The 22,179-nt window shown below is 45.3% G+C and overlaps 1 protein-coding gene across 1 annotated transcript in view; it reads right to left on the bottom strand.

The window, feature by feature from the left end:
- The window catches only part of PCNX2 (pecanex 2), a gene marked incomplete at its 3' end in the record, with an annotated part of 278,430 nt that overhangs the window by 37,463 nt on the left and 218,788 nt on the right, over positions 1–22,179 (bottom strand). The window contains exon 25 of the mRNA XM_082854963.1: positions 16,739–16,954. Coding sequence (XP_082711089.1) covers positions 16,739–16,954 — 216 coding nt within the window. The remainder of the gene's footprint in view (positions 1–16,738; positions 16,955–22,179) is intronic.

The raw sequence follows: 22,179 nt of genomic DNA, 5'->3' as shown, positions 1-22,179 counted from the left end.
TAAACATATTAATATCTGTTTGAAACTTCTTTTCTGTTAACTCCAACATCTTTGGGTGTGTTTCTATTTTGTTTTGTTTTGCTGGTTACGGGTCACTTTTTTTCTGCTTATTTACATATTTACACACTTCTATTGCATGCTGGGTATTGTTGATGTTATAGTATTGACAGTCGGGACTGGTTTTTTTCTTCCTTTAGAGACAGTTATGTTCTGTTAAGGAGTCAATTTATTTGCACGTCAGCTTGATCCTTTTGAAACTTGCTTTTAATCTTGGTTTGGAAATGTCTACAGTAGCCCTTATTCTAGGGTGAGAATATCTTTACTCCTAAAGCTTGGTCTTTCTGGACCTCAGGTGAATTCCTGGGATGTTCAGCCAGGTCTCTCCACTGGCTAATTGGAATTTCTACATCTCTCAGCACGGTGTGGCCTCTGTCATCTCTATTTAGCTCACCTCACCAGTTACTCTTCTCTGTCAGGTCTTGATGATACAGGCTCTTGCTATACAAAAGCAGGTTAATATTCATTCAATCACGAAAGGGGATCCCTATACTGATTTCTGTAGCTCCTTATCTGTGAAATTCACTCCTGCCTAGTACTCTGACCCCCAAATTCTGATTCTACCTCCCTAGCTAAACAAGACCACTGTGCTCTCTTTGGGCTCTACCTCCCTGCTGCTACAGATAAGAAAGCGCCTCTGGGAAGAAAGCAGGGACAATTGTGGGAGCTCACTTTGTAGGCTTCCCCTCTTTCAATGATCAGAGCCTTGCACTGTCTATTGTCCAATATCTGAAAACAGTTGATTAATATGTTTTTTCTAGCTTTATCATTGTTTGTGGCAGGAAGGATATTCCAATACTGGCTACTCGGTCTTGGCCAAAAAAGCAAGTCTCTGAATCCTTTTACGTGTCTTTTGAAACTTAATGCAAACATGAAACCTGTCCCTACACCCACTTCCACACCATTCATTTTTCCTGGGATCCCATCTCATTATTCACCATGCCTGGTATTTAGTAGGTGATAAGGTGGTTGGCGGAATGATCGATGAACATTGGCTGGATGAACATGGCTGGATGAACAAATGAAAGAATTCTTATCCAGATCACTATATTACAGGCAACAGACACCCTACTGAGAAAATACATAGCAGATGCAACAGACTCTTGTTACATTACAGGAGGAAGATAAAGAAAAGCAATGCTTAAACTAAGCCTCTCTATAGAACCCATGCGTGAGATGATCGTAATACATCAGAGATGAGAAACTGCAACTTTCAAATAAAAATGTACACGCAGAACTCTTAGGATAACAGTCTGTGAACTAGGAGTCAAGATCAGGAAGGGGAGAGCAAGCAGGTTGTTGTAACATAAAGTGAAATAGTGAAGAGCTGATCTCAGGTCTTAGGATTCCATTCGTCTTTCTCCAAGACCTCATTGCTTCGGATCTTAGCTGAAAGCACTCTTTTTTATACATTTCAGGGATCTCTTTGCTCATTCTGTAACATAAAACTCTTATTCCCTCTGGGAAAGATGTACAGAAATGCACAGGTGAAACACAAGCAGTGAGTAATTCAGGTCGCGAACTGTGGGGCACCCAGAGCGAGTAACGAACTACCACTGCGTCCTAACTGAGCCGCCTACTGGGACCCCCAGGCGTTAGACTCCAGGGGTGGGGGAGGTCTCATCCCACCCCAATGGCACAATAAACAACACTGGTTTACTGCTAGTTAATAATATGATTTGGGAAGAAACGCTCTTCCAGTGAAAGAAGTAATAGATCTCACAAAGGAGAAGCATAAAGGGGGACCTTCACCTCAAATAGATTAGCAAAACTGTTTAAATGACATGCCTCGAGGGTTTTTTTTTTCCCCTCCTTCCTTTTTCTCCATCCAGGTCAATCATTTTATCGTATTGGGCTGATGCCAGCATTGTCTGTTTGTTTTACATCAAACTGGAAGGAGTGTGTGTGTATTTATGAGTACATGAGATGACGGAGAATTTGGATTTCTACCATCTGAAGGAAACAAGTTAGCACCATCCTTTGTGAGAAGCAGGGGCTCATTTCTACACTGATAGGAGGACCACTGAGGAAGGGGTTTGCTGTGAAGGACTGCTAGGCTTGGTAGAGACACTGTAGCTGCCTGAGGTTTTTAATAAATATTCAGTTCAGGTAGGTCTTGGTGTCTTTTCTTAGGAACAAAAGATTCATAGTTGGGTTCACATTGTAAAAGAGTATGAAAATAATGAAACCCAGTCATGTCTGCAAAGGCGCTAATTTTGCTGTTCACATGCAAATCAGGCCCATATCCTTCTCAGAGAGCCTCCCTGGGTTTAGAGCACATTCCCTCCAAAGGGAAGACCAGAGGTCTGCTGCCCCTACACTGTGACCTTTCCCGGATGGCTGTCTCTGGAGTTTCCATGGAACCGAACTCTTGGCACCTTTCATGTTGCTGTGTTCTCATGGCCTAAGTCAGTGGGACATAGAAGGCATTCAATAACCATTTTTTTTTAACATTTTTATTGGGGTATAATTGCTTTACAATGGTGTGTTAGTTTCTGCTTTATAACAAAGTGAATCAGTTATACATATTAACCATTTTTAAAATGAATTTTGAGGGACTTCCCTGGTGGTCCAGTGGTTAAGAATCTGCCTCCCAATGCGGGGGATGTGGGTTCGATCCCTGGTCAGGGAAGTAAGATCCCACATGTCATGGGGGCAACTCAGCCCGCGCACCGCAACTAGAGAGCCCGCGCGCCACAACTAGAGAGAAGCCTGTATGCCACAACAAAGATCCCGTGTCTTGCAACTAAGACCTGACTCAGCCAAATAAATAAATAAATATTTAAAATGAATTTTAAGAGTATCTTGGAGTCTCTTCATCCTAATAGATGAGCGTGCCTCATGAAAGCTGTGAAAATTGAACTGACAGTGTGTCTAGTAGATCCCAGATACTTTGCACACAGGATATGCATCAATTTCCAGAGTGCAGCCATTGCGGCTGTGCGAGGTAACCCTCTCTTGGCTACCTGACCCTTTCCTCCTCCCTTTCCCTGTTGCCGAAGGGGCAAGACTGCCCCACTTTAAGCACCACTGGGCATCCTTACCAGTGACTGGCCAGGCCTGGCTTATTTATTCATATTAAATTCCAAAAAGGAATGAAGTCCATTCTAAAAGGCAGACACAGAGGCTTCCCTGCTGGAGCAGTGGTTAAGAATCCACCTGCCAATGCAGGGGACACGGGTTTGAGCCCTGGTCCGGGAAGATCCCACATGCCGTGGAGCAACTAAGCCTGTGTGCCACAACTATTGAGCCTGCGCTCTAGAGCCCACGAGCCACAACTACTGAGCCCGCGAGCCACAACTACTGAAGCCCACACGCCTAGAGCCCGTGCTCTGCAACGAGAAGCCACCATGATGAGAAGCCCGCACACCGCAACGAAGAGTAGCCCCACATCACCGCAACTAGAGAAAGCCCGCGCGCAGCAAGGGAGACCCAACAAAGCCAAAAGTAATAAATAAATAAAAAATAAATTTATAAAATAAATAAATAATAAAAAGGCATACACAGTACAAAAGCAAATGATAAAATTTAAGTGGCATGGGGACAGGAAAAATATAATGAAGCCAGAAGGATGTCAAGAGACCTTCACTTCATTCTATGATGTCCTATATATTTGCTAAAGGTGGGCCACTGATTTCACTCAGGCTTTCTAGCAAGCACTGTAGAAAGATAACTTGAGCTTCTCGTGTCCTTAAGACCAAAACAAGATAATTGCTTGGAAGGGTCATAGCTATTTCTGGCTAAGACACCAGAGAGATGACATCCCCAGGACCTTCATAAGAGAGAACATTGTACAGTATGGAGACCATCATCCTTCTCGGCACTGCATGGCAGGTACAGTCACGATGTTCCAGAGCTGTTCTAATATGGCCAGAGTACAATGAAAAAAATTTCTATAGGTGGCCAAAATAATTCAGCTTTAGGTATATGGTTCTCCAGAGGTCTGGTGTCACCCGAGGGTAGACGGTGGGGATGCAGGAGGACTGGGACAACTTCACACCTTTCAGGAAATCCTTGATATGGACCATTTCCCTCCACCTAGTTTTTTATTGTTGTTGTTGTTGTTTAATTTTTTGGCCGCGCTGTGCGGCATGGGGGATCTTAGTTCCCAGACCGGGGATCGAACCTGTGCCCCCTGCAATGGAAGCACGGAGTCTTAACCACCGGACCGCCGGGAAGGTCCGATCTCCAGCTAGTTTTGACAGTTACTGTGCATTGAGGGGCAGTGAATTTCAACGTCCTCTCTGACAAGCGCAGGAGTGTAGCTATTCTGCGTGCTGGTTAGCGTAGGCACGCCTGCTTCAGTGGTCCACCAAGCTGGAGGTAGAGGTGACATTCTCCTGGGAAAGCTGGGAAGCCAAAGGAGAACGTCTGTGCGATGTGAGAAACGGAGGGCTGGCAAACAAAAGTCGGGGAGGCGCCCTCCTGGCTGGGAAGCCTGGGCCAAGATCCTTGAAGGGGGGAGGGGAGGCTCAGGGCAGTCCGGCTGGAGTGGGAAGTTGAGTCCTACGGAGACATCTGAACTTCATTCTCTAGGTGACAGGTAGGCCACAGGGGTTTTTAAATCCCAAGGAAACAGGAAGAAAGCTGCACTTAAGAAACCTTCCCCTACAGCCTTGGGGGAGTAAAGAGGAGAGACTGGAGATAGGGCAATCAGCCACCCACAGTCCCATTTCAGGTGAAAAGCGCTGGGGACTGAAACCAGCGTCCAGGCTGTTTACCAAGAGGTCGGAGAAAATGATGGAGAGGGGGAGCCATTATGTGACGGAGACTTCAAAGGGATGCATTAAAAATGATCCCCTGAAGCGGCAAGGCTGCGCTCAAAGAATGTCAGCTTGTTTACAACCTTCCAGCAAGAGCAGGCACCTTAAAGTCCAAACGCACAACATGTTTTAAAGACTGGGCCTCCCAGCCCTACAGTTTTTCTCCTTAGCTGATGTACGTTGTCCCAAAGACTCTGGCAACTGGATTCCACAGAAAACCCCAAATATCACCAACATTGTTATGTTTAGTTTTATCCACTAATAATGGTTTAAAACAACTGTACTAGAGACTTATTTGAGCTGAGTTTTCAAATGGCCACGGCCTTCATCAGCCCAACGTACCGGGCTGGTGTTTTCCGTATGCCAAGCAATGAGGTCACCAGGAGGGGCTGACAGAGAGCGGTTTAGATTGTCCTGCAAGTACAACCAGTCCCTGCTCATGGAGTGGAAGAGAAGTAGGCATAGATACGGTTAAGCCAATGCTTTTCAAGCTTCAGGTGGGATTTACAGACACACACTTTGGGATGTGTGTTGGACTATTATTAAATAAAACGTATTTCCTTCTGAGGCCACAGGGTCACAAAAGGAGGAGGCCATCAGTTATAGTCATTGCTAAGTACAAAATAGTCCACTTCCCTGAACACTGGGACCTCACACAGCCCAGCGTGCGCTGCACGTTGGAAACACAAGATGTGAGAGACAGGGCTTAGCCCTGCAAGCGCTTGTTGGAGACGCATTCTTAGTGCCCCTTATAATACCGTAATACACGTAATACATGTCGTAACGAGGACTTCCAGAACATTTTTCTTCAGGCTGGAACTCTATCGTTACTTCTTGCTAGTTGGTTAGATCAAGGGCCATTTTGTGACCAAATGAAATAATGTCAGAGAAAGCTGTTTAAAAATTTTTGAAGGATTGACATTTCTAGAAGGTCACGGTGGAATTTTTTCCCCAAAATTTCTCCTGCAGCTTCAATGTCATGGAGATGGCTTTCTCAGCCCTTCCTCCACCCCATGCTAGTTCTCTGGGACGGAATCTTAGAACATGAGGCTACAGGAACATGCAGGTCATCTATCTCCAGCGACCTGCCCTGAGATAGCCCTGTATCTGCTAGACATCACCAGATTTAATTTCTGGAAAGAAATACTTATTATAACAATAGTCTGTTTATATGTAAATCTGTCCCGTTACACTTCCTACTTGCTAAACATCCATTTGATAATCACCCCCTTTAAATTAATCTAATCTTAAAGATGGAGAAATGGCCACAGAGCAGAACTAAAACAAGGAACAGGGTTGGCCTGTCGAGACACTGATGAGTTCAGTCTTTTATTCTTTTACTGGACAATTTCTCCCCAGTCCCAATTTCCATTCCTTCGGCCACATCTGACCCGAGTGTCTTTTAAGTGTCACACGGAGAACCTAGGAGAAGTGTATTTGCTCAGTGTGCGGTGGAAGAAAAGTATGTTAAAATAGTTTATAGCATGTTTGATTTTGTGGGGATAGCAGAGGTTTTTTATTATAACAATTTCCTCTCCCAAGGCCCCTCAATTTGCTTTAAGATCTGTCCATAGGAATACAGCTTCTTTCATGACCTGTTTGGCAGGATAGATTTTGAATGTGGTCTAACAGTTTTTCTCAGAGAATTTTTATGTCAATACATCATCTTTTTACGGGATACGTACCAACTTAAAAAGTGACTCCTCTGATAGCCTCTCACTGATGGCACACATCAACCTGGTTATGCAGACGTAATTTTTTCTACTAAAAATAAGGACACTGAGTCTTAAAAGCAACTTGTCCAGTAGAAGGGTCTGGTCTTTTGAATTTAAAAATCAGTGTTTTCCCCTTATCACACAGTGTCTCATGAGCCTTGACCAATGACAAGCAAAAGTTCCCTGAATTTACGTTTCTCTACCAGCCCACAGGAGAAAATGAAATAAACAAAATCATGCAGTACACAGGGAGGCTTACACTGGGCAGGTAGGAAGCGTAAGAACAGTTGAAATATACATAATAATGATACCTGTGAATGACATGTTTCCCTCCACGCCTGGTCCATTTCCGTGAGAAAACCAATGCACTCAACCTTACTGAGTTGGTCCCTTTCTGATTAATATTTAATTCAAAGTTGTATTATCTGGCTTTTCTCCCACAAACTCTGTTTTTTGAGTGTTGAAAGCTAAAGTATGCAGACTCTGTTAATGTTCACCAGGAAAGCCCCTCTCCTTTCCCAGACTTGCTATCTGGACAAGCAGGGCTTCGTCTCGTTTACTAACATGTCACACAATTTGAAATGAAGGAAAATACGCGTTGAGGAATTCTGAGTGGAGAACCTATTATTTCCTGGGTGAAGTTTGGAACCTAGGGACCTAACAGCTTCCTCAAGCTGGGTAGACAAAAGAAGTAAAGACTTGCTAATGACCTAGATGTTGCCATAGAGAAGACAGAATTCTAGCTAGTTCCAAGATTAGTGAGAGCTATGGCTCTACGTGGATTAGCCGGTTAGGATAAGCGTTTGGGTTGGATTAATTTGAGATAAGATTAGGTTACCCAGATATTTTTAAAATGTCCCCGCAGGCTGGTGATTATGGGGTGTTAGCCTAACTATGAAAGGGCTGATAACATTGCACACAGACAGGAACATATATCTCATTTTTTTGGATATTTTCCAGACCCAGTGGTAACGTGGGGTTACGTCCTGATAACTAACTACGCCGTTGCTTTCCACGTTCCTTCTGCAGGAGCCGTCCAGCTTTCACGCTTGCTAAGGCAGTTGGCAGTTCAAGAAACTGAGCTGCTAAGAGAGGCGATGCCATATTAACACTTAGCTGCATATTCAGGTAAAAGTTTTAATTTTGAATTTCAACAACCAAGAAATGGTTACTTGTTCTCTTTTCCCCATATCGTCTCCTTATTTATCTTTCCTTTCTTCCTTCCTTCGTTCCTTCCTTCCTTCCCTCCTCCCTCCTCCCTCCAAGGCAGAGGGGTTTACTGCAAAGGTCGTGGACTTTGGAGTCTGCCACATCTAGGCGTTTACCCCTCCGCCACCACTGGCGACTCTGTGGCCTTGGGCAACTTACTAAACCTCATTCACCCAATTATGTCATGTCTAAAAGAGAGATAATAATACCTACTTGCTGTATAGACTGCTTACGAAGAATATTCTGATAATATACGCAAAGGGCTTACTATGGTACCTGGCACATAACTGGTGCTCAAGAAACTTCGGACTGTCTCTCCTTCCTCCCTCCACCAACCTCTACCTGGCATCCCTCCATGAGCCCGTCAGTGCACGGGGAGAAAGGCAGGAGGCCCAGCCTTCGAGGGTCCCACAACCTGTTAGAACCTGGCTTAGTCAATTTTTCCTAGCCTGTAGGAATAAAAAACTGAATGTACAAACTGTGCGGGAACACTGAAAGTAAACTGGCTTTGGTTGTCAAGTGATTACTTATTGTTTTGTTATCAACAAACACTGACTGACTGCCCACCATGTGTGGCCACATGCTCAGCATCTCGTCCTGATGGCAAAGATTCACAATCTACACATACAAACACCTAAGAGCAAACGTCGTTTTCACCACCGCCCCTCTGTTTTAAATAAAAGGACAGAGTAATCTGCATTGGTTATGTTTTCTTGTTTGAACTAGGATATGAACAAAAACTGGAAATATTTGATCACATGGGAACGTAGAAAATATATGCAAATGCAGTATCATTCATTGCAAGGAAATAGTGAGAAATGAATAAATCAGCAGAGAAAAATGTAGTTCCACAAATAATAGAAGAGGTAAATGTCCACGTAACATACTGCATTTCTGATATCATTTTTTTTGAGTATTCCAAAAACCCACTTTATCAAATGACTCTTAAATATATACTTATTATATGTAATACAATAAATACATATGTGATATATATGTCTGTATATATAAATACACATAATTTCCTAAGATCTCCCCTAAGATGATTTTTGGAAAACAGATCTTACTGTGATAAAATGTAGCAGTCCTATACTAACAAGGATATTGAAGGCTGCAGGCATACCTACACGCATAAATAAATTTCATTTCAGCAGCCTCGAAACTTGCCACGCACGTGACGCAGCCTCAGATGACAGACTCCGCTTCATCGTCCCATGAGAAGATATTGTTTCACTGCAGCTCAAGCCATTTGCCCAGGGAGCCCTGCAGTCGAATTCCCACACTGTTCTAGAAGTTACATTTTCTGACCCCATCGTAATCATCACCTCCTCCGCACCCAGGCCACAGACCCTTGAAATTCTTTCTCTGTGCCCCCCTGGGGCTCATGATATATCTCCCAGCTTTTCTGAATGTACTCCCCTCTCTTCTAGGCGCTCGGCTGGAAGGACGGCCCCTCCTGTTGCCCAGTGGGTCTGCAGTGCTCCCTAGTGGGACGGACTGCTTTGAACACGCCTCCCAGGAGTACTTCCAGCTGATGCTTTCAGGGGACACACCGGACCTGCCCCACCCTCTCTTGCTGACATCCTCTACAGCCCCTCTAGGTTACGTCCAGTCCTTCCGTGGAGATGCTGGCTCTGGCTCGCTGTCACTCTGCAACGTACCTCCTGCCATCACTCTTGGGACTTCAGTATCCACCGAGATGCTCCTTCCGACATCCTGACCTGACGTCCACCCTCCGATGATCTCACCTTCCACCCGACCGTAACCCTGGACCCGGATTACCCCAAAGTGCTTCCCCTCTGTAAGTATCTGTTCCAAACCTCGTCATCTCCAGCAACCATTTCCTTTACCCTTTCAACTTCAACCATCCTGGTACCCTCCCCAGATCCAGGAAGTCCTCTCCCCAGGTGGTATTTCCACCTCTCTCACACCCTCCCTGCCCTTCTTTCTCAGCTTACATTCCGTGGCCAGGCATCAAAATCACTATCACGCCCTTGTCCTTGCCTTCACGACATTCATCTGGCTCAACCCCAGCCTTGATTAACTCCACCTCTGCCCTTCACACCTGCACCCATGAAGCTGGATGTGGCTTAGGGAAAATTACGAGCAATCTTAACGGGTCTTGTTTTAAAGTCATGATCACTGATCTCAAGTGCACTCTTCATGCTGGGGATGGACTACTTCCCTACCCCATCCTCCTCCCACGCTCACGCCTTTTCTTTAACGCCCCACCGTGGGTTCCATCCTCCCAGCCCTTCGGATTCCATCACCTGCCACATAGCAAGCCCTCCTCTTCCCTTGGCCTGAAATTCCTCCACACCACTTCGTCGTCATGGAAATGCTTCTGATGCCCGATCTAATCCTCAGCTGGTGGACTAACGCTTAGGCATGTCCACCTTGCCTTTGGTGACCCTGTACCAGCAGGAAGCCAGCAGCCACTTAACGTCCCCCCTTGACACCAGCCGTGGTTCCAAGCACTGGGCTATCTACCAGCAACACCCTTTCCCTGGGAGGAAATTATAACAAACTCCAGCAGGGAGAAGTTCAACTTTCCCCCAGTCATGATATGGTGGAAGCATTTTATATCTCCTGGACTGATGGGCTGTCAGAGCTGGAAAGAACTTATAATCACACCGAGGCTTTGATGAAGGAACTGACACTCTGAGAAGCCAAGTCGCGTGTGTGCCCAGTTGAACATCCTGACCTAAAGTGGCATTTTCTGTGCAACTGGGAAAATGATATGGAACTTTTGCAAGGCTATACAAGTGATTGAAGGCATTATACCCCAGTTACTTGGTGTTTAGTAAACCGAATGAACACCATAGCACAAATTTCAAACAAATACCCGAAAGGTAGAATGTAAAAACAGGAAACTGTCAGGTAGAAAGAGAAGTTAAGAGAAGCGTGTGGGTTTGCCCAACTCTACCACTAAGTAGCTGTGAGCCTCGGATGAGAATTCATCTCCGGGAGCCTGGATTTCCCCATTAGTTAAAGGGGAGGAAGCGTTGGGATTATGGCCGTTCTGAGGGTAGAGGTCACCTGCACAGGTGAGAGGGCGCTTTGGATGTCATAAAAGATTCCCTGCAATGCCCTTATTTTTGCTCCTATGCTTGGTTCTTCTCTTCTTCGTTTCTAAAGACAGTATTCAAGTTGCCTGACTGCTCTTAATGACAGCTCTCTCCTCCTCATTCATGTTTCTCCTCTTTTAGAGAAATAAGCCATCCACCTAGGTCACCTGGGTGACTAACAGAGAACAGACATGGACTGAACAGATAATCAGTTCGCACCTTCCCTTCTTTCTGTGCCCACCTACTCGGATTATGGTTAAATGCGTTTTCCAATCCAACGGATTCCGTTTCTTTTGCAAAGGCTTGAACTTGGTGCCCCTCACACTGTGGACCTTCTAAAGTGCATTATCCGTTTCCTCGACTTAGATTTAAAGCCAACTCTTGAATGGTTTCCTTCAAGGCTCTCTGGTTGGGTAAATGCGAGGGATACCCATAAGCCCAAGAGCAGCTGTACAGTCCTATTTCATTACACGCTCAGCAACAGTATTCTGGGATGCACAGGCCAAAAGGAGGAGAAGAGAACGTGGCTTCTTTGCTTGTATTCTCGATTTGAACTGGTATCAATCATTCACTATAGCACCATCCAGTGGAAATAGGATGTACCGTGAACCCTGATCAATCTTTTGGGCTACCCAGGATCTGAACCCCTATTCTGTTTGGAAACTACCCACAGTGCCGGAGACCAGCTAACTGTTCACCAAACCTTTTTACTTCTTCTCCTGGGTACTCAGCTAGACAACATTTCTCTTACATTGGGTTGGCCGAAAAGTGCGTTCGGGTTTTTCCATAAGATGTTATGGAACTTCTCGGCCAACGCAATAGTCATGTCAATTCTGGACAACAGAATTTAAGAGCGAATGATGCATCCCAGGTTCAGAACTGGCCCATAACAATCTTTCACGCAATCCTCCACTCTCTGCCAGCTTGACACTGAAGCCCAGGGTGACCCCAAAAGCAGTGCTCTAGGGAACAGGCAGAACTTCTACTGCCCAAGATCCCTGGCAGCGTGGAATGATACCAGCCCCTCACCCCACCACCTCCTCTCACTGATCGGACTATGTGAATGCAAAATAAACATCTATTGTGTCAGCCCCTGAGATCTGGGACTCAACTATTACAGCAACTAGCAGGACAGCAACGAATGTACCCACGTTATAAGTCTCGGCGAGAGGGAGTCGTCACCTCCTGCTACAGGAACTGAAAAGTCAGACCCTCTCTGTGCGCCTCTCCTTTGCATCTAGAGCACATGCGTGCGACCTCAGCATCTCATCCGTCAGACACACCCACACCAGATGCGGACGCATGAGCTACTGACACAAAGAAGCAGGGCTCGCGTGGAAAGCGTTCTGGAAGGGAAGGGAGGTGGTGGCAGAGGCCATTCATCCTGTTTTGGGGGCAGAAGTGATAACAGCAGTAGCATCCAATATCCAGGGTCATGACGTCAGTGACGTGAGGGCAGTGCTGGGTCCACCAGCCGACGTGCAACCCCTTCACAGGCTCAGCGCCGCCGTGCGATTTCATGCTCTCGCGTGATAGCCACCAAGCCTGCTTCCCCAGCCATCTCGGCGAGTCTGTGCCCCGTGTAATAGATTCCAATGAACCCTTCTCTTGCTTCAGTTAGAGATGATTTCTGTCATTTGCAACTAAAACTTCCTATGGATACAAATGCATCCCTTTCAGTGAGAGAAAGACGGATGCACATTCTTGCCCCCTGGCCTTGCGGACGCTTCCTCTAGGGTGCACTGTTCACTTCCTGAGTCAGAGGTGACGTGTGCTGGGAGCAGCTCATCTGTTCACTGGTGGCTTTGGTACGCTTCGGGAGAGAGGTCTAACGCATCTGTATTTTGACTGCCCCAGGCTGTGCTGAAGGAGACGAAAATTGGACCAAAATAAAGCCTGCTATTTGGGAAAATGGGAAAACGGAAAGAAAAGTGAAGTCCTAAAAATATATCTTGCAGAAATACCCAAAGAGGAAAAAGAAAATAAGATCTTCCCTGGGAATACGGTACTGGATGGTGCAAAGAGATAGAAAACAGAACGGGCTTTTTAGGTCAACTGGTTTCTTCCTGCAACAAAAGCATAATTTAGATTTCGTCAAGGTATATGACCTCTCAATAGCCCTGTGTTCCAAACTCCAGCAGAACTAGATCAAGGAAGAGGTATTGTACAGGAGTGAGGGGCGTCGGGGAAGGCTAGCTGGCTTTTTTTCTCAAGACATCATTCCTGGGCAATCACTTTACACGATCACTGCCTCTGTCTTGTGCCCAACACATCTATGTTGGTCCCCAGCTTCCTTCCATATTTCACCCAGTGACGTTTCTGGAGTCTGATATGTTGTTATAAGATTGGCCCCCAGTGACTCGTGCAGTGTGACAGGGCCCCTTTTCTACCACTTGAATCTGAGCTGTATTTGGGATTGGCTGGGGTCGATGAAAGATGGTAGGGGTGACTTGGTGCCTGTCCTGGAGGCTGGGCCATAAGAGGCCTTGCAGTGTTTGTGTTCCCCCCTTTGGAGCCCAGAGACCACCTAGCTGTGAAGATGCCTCATCCTGCCCATTGGAGGCTGAGCGCACGAAGGGGCCAGGGCTGGTAGCCAGCCCTAGACGTGAATGGTTAAGTCAAAAAAGAAAACAATTCGTATGAGGTGAGACCAAAACATTCACTGTGGTAGATTAAAAACCCCTACTCTATTGATGGGAATATAAATTGGTACAGCCACTATGGAAAACTGTATGGAGATTCCTTAAAAAACTAAAAGTAGAGCTACCATATGATCCAGCAATCTCACTCCTGGGCATGTATCCGGACAAAACTATAATTCAAAAGTACTTAAGCACCCCAATGTCCACAGCAGCACTATTCACAACAGCCCAGATATGGAAACAACCTAAATGTCCATCGACAGACGAATGGATAAAGAAGATGTGGTACATATGTACAGCGGAATACTACTCAGCCATAAAAAGGAATGAAATAATGCCTTTGCAGTGACATGGATGCAACTAGAGGTTATCATACTAAGTGAAGTAAGTCAGACAGAGAAAGACAAATACCATATGATATCACTTATATGTGGAATCTAAAATATGGCACGAGTGAACTTACCTATCAAACAGAAACAGACTCACAGACATAGAGGACAGACCTGTGGTTGCCAAGGGGGAGGGGGGGAAGGAGAGGGACGGATTAGGAGTTTGGGGTTAGTAGATGCAAACTATTACATAGAGAATGAATGGACAACAAGGTCCTGCTGTATAGCAGAGGGAACTATATTCAATCTCCTGGGATAAAGCATAATGGAAAAGAATGTATATATGCGTATTACTTAGTCATTTTACTGTACAGAAGAAATTAGCATAACATTGTAAATCAACTATACATCAATAAAAAATTTTTTTAAAAAGAACCCCTGTTGGGCTTCCCTGGTGGCACAGTGGTTGAGAGCCCGCCTGCCGATGCAGGGGACACGGGTTCGTGCCCCGGTCCGGGAAGATCCCACATGCCGCAGAGCGGCTGGGCCCGTGAGCCATGGCCGCTGAGCCTGTGCGTCCGGAGCCTGTGCTCCACAACGGGAGAAGCCACAACAGTGAGAGGCCCGTGTACCTCAAAAAAAAAAAAAAAAAAAGAACCCCTGTTGGTGATGAGGGGCTGGCCGACTTCTAGAATCTAATTAACTTTGAGCCCCTTCAATTCAAAGATGGGTTAACTTGCGAAAAAAGCTGTAAGCCACATAGAACTTGTGCTACAACAATAACTCAGATTTAACTCAGCAAACCTTAAAAGTTCTTCCTTTGAATTTCGGGAAAAACAGGAAGCTGTCAAAATAGGCAATTCTATTGCATTATTGCACCAGAGACACAATGTCCACCACCTTCCGTGGCATTTTCTGGTATTTGTGCAAAATGCCGGGGAAACATTGCCTCTCTTTTCTGTACAATCTGATCATTACTCCCTCAGCCCAAAAACCTCTTCCAAAATAATCTCCCTAAATTAGATTCCTAGAATTTCTAAGGATGCACAAGAATCCTCTTCAGGTAATAGTTTTTAAAAAGTGAAGAAATGGCCAATTGTTCTTGGGTGAAAGGTGTCCTTTAGTCACTGTGAGGTTCTGGATGGCCATGACCTGACTCCTGTTTACCCTTCTCGCATTTTCTGTGACCCCTTCTTCCCAAACCACCTGGAAACCACATCTGGCTCCTTCGTGCCTCTTTGTCATCACACCAGCTGTTCCCTCCTCTGTCGAGCTGACCAGACTCCAGTCCGATTGCAGTGCCCCTTCTCTGGCCCCCAAGCATCCCATGTACAGTCCACCTTAACACTCACCTCGCTGAGCCGTAATTGCCCATCGCGTGTCTGCCTTGCGACGAGGCTCCAAGCTCCTTAAGGCGGGGCCTTCACTTCTGTACTCGAAGCACCTAAGCCCGTGCTTGACACACTAGCAGTGCTGAATAAATGTCTCCCAAGTGAATATTAGACTCATACGCCCAACTAGCTACCTGACGTATTCACTTGGATGAATCAAGCGCATTTGAAAGTACCCAAAATGGAGCTGTTGGTTGCATCCTCAAATGCAAAAGTGTTGCTCCTCGTTCAGGCTTCCCAGCTTCAGTAAACGCACCCCAGTCCACCAGGCACTCAACCTAGAAAGCAGGGAGCAGCCTGAGCACTCCGGCTTCCCTCACCCCAACACGTGGGCCCGTCCACCTCCGAGCCTCCTAGCACGTCTGTGCCTCCAGCATCTTCTCCTGCTGGGGTGACTACAGGACACTCCTAAGCGGTCCCCCCTTTTTTGCTTTCGTCCCCTCTGGCACCCTCTCCGCACGGCTACCAGAACGAGCTCTTCAGGTGCAAACTAGGTCAGTCATCCCCCTTCCCAGAACCCTCCATGGCTCCCCACTGTGCACAGAAGAAAAATGCAGCCCTTCCCCCTGGCCAGGAGGCCCCCATGACCCGGCCTCCCACCCTCTCTGGTCAGGTCATTCCTCCCCAGTTGCTCCCGACTCAGACATTCAGCAGTTCCCAGTTCTGGGCCTAGAACATTCTTCTTCCTGTTCTCCTCAGGATCCTTCCCTGACGATCCCATCCCATGTACCACTTCCTCACCCTCTGAAGTGATTTCGGTCACAGACCCTTATTCACCTCCTCATACCTTTTCTGCAAGCTGTGACCGCTTTGCTCATTTGTCTACTTGTTCATTTTCCACGTCATGAGGGTAACACTCAAGGTCACGTGCCCATTGCATCCCCAGCATTAGAACATTGCCTGACACAGAGGGAGGGCTGTAAGGCGTGTATGAATCAAGGATAAACAAAGAACCCAGGAGACGGGCCCATGAGGACATCTGTGACGCTGATCCCTGCGTGATCGCGACACAACTGCAGCGTCTGATTCATGGAAAAAACAGAGTCACACTTCCAAGATTCAGGCCAACTCAGTCACCGCAGGGCAGTAAGCATTCGTGTAGTGCCTGCTCGTACGTGATCTCATTTAAATCACACAACGACTTTATGAGGCAGCCATTCTTATTATCATTTTACAGATGATAAAAAAAAAAAAAAAAGCTCAGAGACACTAAATGACTCACCCACAATAGACCATGACACTCGTAACCCAAGGAACCAGGTTCCATATGGTCCACACCCGCTTATTGCTTCTGAGTTTTTCCCAGAAGGAATGAAACCAAGACCCTGACTTGCACCTCTGAAGGTTTACACCAGACGTTTCACCTTATTATTACCTCAGAGGACTGGGGTTCAATTATATCCAAATACATGGAACAAAGTGATTGTAGCAAGTTCCCTAATTCTCATCCTATAGGACAGGCGCTCCACTCTTCCTTTTTAAGGGTGATTTCTTATTAAGCTTCGCATGGTAATTAACTCAAACGACTGACTGCCGACAACTTCAACAATAAAGAGATTCTTACCTCGGAATTCCAGTCCCCGAAGTTGAAAGGTGACAAGACCATTGCCAATTTCAATCAGGTGAACGAAAGCATTGAGGTAGTCTGAAGCCAATATAAAGCAATCTCCAGAGCTGTAGTTACCCCATCGGCCAAGGACGAGGTCTCCACAGAGGGACTCCTGGAGGGCCCTTGTCAAGTGTTCATAAAAGACGGAATTGAGGTTGTTGCCATCGCTCCCTGCAGACAGGATGAGAAAAAATAGGCCCAGTGAGTCCGACTCCAACGTGCTTGAGCTGGGAGGCAGGGAGCTGTCTCTTGATTGGGGTGAATCAGATCTTCAGACACTTCGCCCGCCAGGGTGGCGACACCCTCCTACTTCTTCCCGCTATACTCTTTCTGGTCAATGTCATCTGCACAAATGGACTGAGTTCCTGTCTAAACGAGACACCTGACAAATTCCTACCTCCAGCTGAGATCTCTGGCCTGGGCCCTCCACCCGTCTACTTCCTCGTGGACCTAACATCTCTTGTATGTTTCAGATGCTTCCCCCTGCAGTGGTCCAGGTCAGGTCCCCACGTCCGCTCTCCACCTCGGCCAATGGCACCACCATCCAGTCGGCCACAACCTAGGGATCTTTCTTCCCACTCCTTCCCACCCAAGCCTCTCAATTTTACTTTTTTCAAGTATTTTTTGCATCTTCCTACTTTCCTCCATTCCCATTACCCCTACCCTATTCCAAGCTCCGTGATTTCTCAAGGAGATGACCACAGTGGTCATGTGACTCACCTATGCATCTTCACTGGGACCTGCTCGCTCATCGATTCTCTACCTCAAAGCCAGAACAAGCTTTCCAGACGGAAAAGGGGAAGGTGCCGTCCAGGACCCCCCAGCCCAGGATTCAAAGTGGTTTCTCAGGGCTCTTAAGATAGAGACGACTTTAATAACATCGCCTGTAATAGGGTCCCATAAGTTATCCTTCATAGGAAGAAGCTAGGACAGCCCTGATCAACCCAGCGTGGACGGTCACACCAGGGGCGCCGTGCGGTCTGCTCCCCACTTCACTCTCCATCCTCACCTGCCACTAACCCCTTCCTCATCCTTCATGCTCAGCAACACAGAACTTCTCTCGGTTGAGTGACTCCCAGGCCCCCGCCCACCCCAGGCCTTTGCAGACACTGATCTTTCCGCCTGGTTTTCCTTCCATTCCTCTCTGGCTTATTACCACTACGATTCTTCAGACCTCCACTCGACGGCCACCTCAGGGAAGCCTTCACTGACCACCTCGCCAGGCCAAGTCCCCTGTTACAGGCTGTCAGGACTGTGACCCTCTGCTTTGAAGCACTTGTCACAGTTGGAATTTGACTTCTGTTTGTTCGTGTGTATATGTATGTATGGTTATTTGATTAACATTCGATTTCTCCAATGCACCCAACAGTGAAGGAAGACTGAATATGCTTATTTTTGTATCCCAGTACTGGCAGAATTCCTAACACGTAGTAGAGAATCACTAACATCTGTTGAATAATAGATAACACCATAGATGATACAGCTTCATTAAGAGAAATTCTGCCTCTGAGAACATTCCCATCGAGTGACTCCAGGGTTTCATTGAGATATAATTTACAGATAATAAACTGTGTGTGTGTGTGTACACACACACACATATATATATACATACATAGATTCTACAATATAAATAATTATTGCTAGTATATATTATATACAGAAAATAAACAGTATATATATACATACATTCAACAATACTCATAACCATTTCTAGTATTATATATTATATACAAATCTATATATAATATTATATATTATACACAAATCTATATATATTATATACAAACCTATATTTTATATATTATATACATAGATATAAATTATTATATATTGAGGCATTTTATTGTTTTTAAGTTATATATGTATATCAAACTCAGACTTATTGAGGAATAACTTATAGAGGGTAAAATTCACACTTTCTAGTGTCCAATCCTATGAGTCTTGACATATGCTTCTAGTCACGTAACCCCCACTTAGAATGATGCATTTGTGTGTCATCCATACTGTGGTACACAGCAGCAGTCTCTTGTTTCTTCTGTATGCAGCTACTACAGTTTGCTTATCCATTCAACAGCTCAAGGACCTTTGGGCTGTTTCCAGTGTCGGTGACGATGAGTAAAGCCACTCACAACACTCATGAAGAGAAGTTTATGTGAACACGTTTTCACTGCACTTGAGTCAACCCCTAGGAGTGGCACTGCTGTTCTCCAAAGTGGCTGGACTGTTCTGCAGCCCCATCACAGGGACTGAGGATTCTAGCTGTTCCGCATCCTGGCCAGGACTTGGTATTGTCAACTGTTGCTTGTTTGTTTAACCTTAGCCATTCGAATCGGGTGGGTCAGGACCCCAAGAAGGAGGAAGGATACAGCAAAGGAGATGGAGTGACGGATTGCCCTGCTTCCCAGTGGAAGGCTAGTGTGTTTCAGGGGTGTGAAACTGGGGCTTTGTAGTGCATTTCTTGTCATCTCCTTGCTGGGCCCAGACTCCTTTTATTTCCTCTGTCAGATCTCTCACGATGAAGGATAGAACCTTTTCTGAGAAGAATGGGTAAACTGGGAAGTCCTCCTGGTCTGTGGTCTCGGGGGTGTTAGAAGTGCTGGGAGGGGCTAGGAGGAAAGTTTGCCATCAGTGCTTTTATTTTTTATTTTTTTTAGTGCTTTTATTTTAAGAGCATCTTTTCTTTGGGGAGTAAGTTCTGGCTCTGGAAAGTCAGAGGAGCATGGAGTTGCCCCAAAGAGAAAAGGCCTAAAGCAAAGCTCCAGGACCCCTTCCAGCTATTGGAGTAGCAACAGAAGTTCAGGGAAGTTCGAGATAAAGCCTAGATATCTGAACGGAGCTTCCCTGCTCTGTACCCTTGGGAACCAGAGCATGACTGGAGGTGCAGGAAGGTGCAGAGTGGCCCCAAGTGCATCCGCATAAGGAAGATCACTGATCCACCGCTAAGAAATCTACAAAATAACACTATCAAACTATGGATATCATTGCTAGGCATTCATGCCAGTGAAAAGCTGAATTGAAATTAGTGCATTTATAACCTAATCATGATTAACGGAAATAAATGAACTGTCCTATGGAGCTACAGCCTCCGTCTGCGCTCCAGCCGCATCCTCCGTGTCTCTGCCGCCGCCACCGCCGGGGGCATCCAGGGGTCGCCTAACGGGCTGGCCCTGCGCCACAGTCGTCGCTTCAGCCTCCCGTCAGTGGCGGCCACAAGAAGAAGCTCGCTGGCCGCGGAGCCACTTGGGGCCTCAGTTCTCGCCCTCTTTCAGTTGCCGCGGGTTCTGGAGAAGCGGCCGCGGCCGGGGAACTGGGCATCGAGGTTCCAACGCCTCATCCACCACAACACAGGCACTAGTCCCCTCCACCAGGAAGCCTACACAACCCACTGAACCAACCTTAGCCACTGGAGACAGACATCAAAAACAGGAGGAACTACGAACCTGCAGCCTGCAAAAAGGAGACCCCAAACACAGTAAGATAAGCAAAATGAGAAGACAGAAAAACTCACAGCAGATAAAGGAGCAAGATAAAAATGCACCAGACCTAACAAATGAAGAGGAAATAGGCAGTCTACCTGAAAGAGAATTCAGAATAATGATAGTAAGGTTGATCCGAAATCTTGGAGATAGAATGGACAATAGATTGGACAAAATGCAAGAATCAGTTAACAAGGACCTAGAAGAACTAAAGATGAAACAAGCAACGATGAACAACACAATAAATGAAATTAAAAGTACTCTAGATGGGATCAATAGCAGAATAACTGAGGCAGAAGAACGGATAAGTGACCTGGAAGATAAAATAGTGGAAATAACTACTGCAGAGCAGAATAAAGAAAAAAGAATGAAAAGAACTGAGGACAGTCTCAGAGACCTCTGGGACAACATTAAACGCACTAACATTCGAATTATAGGGGTTCCAGAAGAAGAAGAGAAAAAGAAAGGGACTGAGAAAATATTTGAAGAGATTATAGTTGAAAACTTCCCTAACATGGGAAAGGAAATAGTTAATCAAGTCCAGGAAGCACAGAGAGTCCCATACAGGATAAATCCAAGGAGAAATACGCCAAGACACATATTAATCAAACTGTCAAAAATTAAATACAAAGAAAAAATATTAAAAGCAGCAAGGGAAAAGCAACAAATAACACACAAGGGAATCCCCATAAGGTTAACAGCTGATCTCTCAGCAGAAACCCTACAAGCCAGAAGGGAGTGGCAGGACATACTGAAAGTGATGAAGGAGAAAAACATGCAGCCAAGACTACTCTACCCAGCAAGGATCTCATTCAGATTTGATGGAGAAATTAAATCCTTTACAGACAAGCAAAAGCTGAGAGAGTTCAGCACCACCAAACCAGCTTTACAACAAATGCTAAAGGATCTTTTTTAGGCAAGAAACACAAGAGAAGGAAAAGACCTATAATAACGAACCCAAAACAATTTAGAAAATGGGAATAGGAACATACATATCGATAATTACCTTAAATGTAAATGGACTAAATGCTCCCACCAAAAGACACACATTAGCTGAATGGATACAAAAACAAGACCCTTATATATGCTGTCTACAAGAGACCCACTTCAGACCTAGAGACACATACAGACTGAAAGTAAGGGGATGGAAAAAGATATTCCATGCAAATGGAAGCCAAAAGAAAGCTGGAGTAGCAATTCTCATATCAGACAAAATAGACTTTAAAGTAAGGACTATTAAAAGAGACAAAGAAGGACACTACATAATGATCAAGGGATCGATCCAAGAAGAAGATTTAACAATTGTAAATATTTATGCACCCAACATAGGAGCACCTCAATACATAAGGCAAATACTAACAGCCATAAAAGGGGAAATCGACAGTAACACATTCATAGTAGGGGACTTAAACACCCCACTTTCACCCATGGACAGATCATCCAAAATGAAAATAAATAAGGAAACACAAGCTTTAAATGATACATTAAACAAGATGGACTTAATTGATATTTATAGGACACTCCATCCAAAAAGAACAGAATACACATTTTTCTCAAGTGCTCATGGAACATTCTCCAGGATAGATCATATCTTAGGTCACAAATCAAGCCTTGGTAAATTTAAGAAAATTGAAATTGTATCAAGTATCTTTTCTGACCACAACGCCATGAGACTAGATATCAATTACAGGAAAAGATCTGTAAAAAATACAAACACATGGAGGCTAAACAATACACTACTTAATAATGAAGATATCACTGAAGAAATCAAAGAGGAAATCAAAAAATACCTAGAAACAAATGACAATGGAGACACAACGACCCAAAACCTGTGGGATGCAGCAAAAGCAGTTCTAAGGGGGAAGTTTATAGCAATACAAGCCCACCTTAAGAAGCAGGAAACATCTCGAATAAACAACC

This window comes from Leucopleurus acutus (genome assembly GCF_964270905.1).
Source record: "Leucopleurus acutus genome assembly, chromosome: 14".
In the NCBI taxonomy this organism is placed as follows: domain Eukaryota; kingdom Metazoa; phylum Chordata; class Mammalia; order Artiodactyla; family Delphinidae; genus Leucopleurus; species Leucopleurus acutus.
The sequence above is the reverse complement of the archived record's forward strand: the minus strand, read 5'-3'. Positions and strand labels throughout refer to the sequence as shown.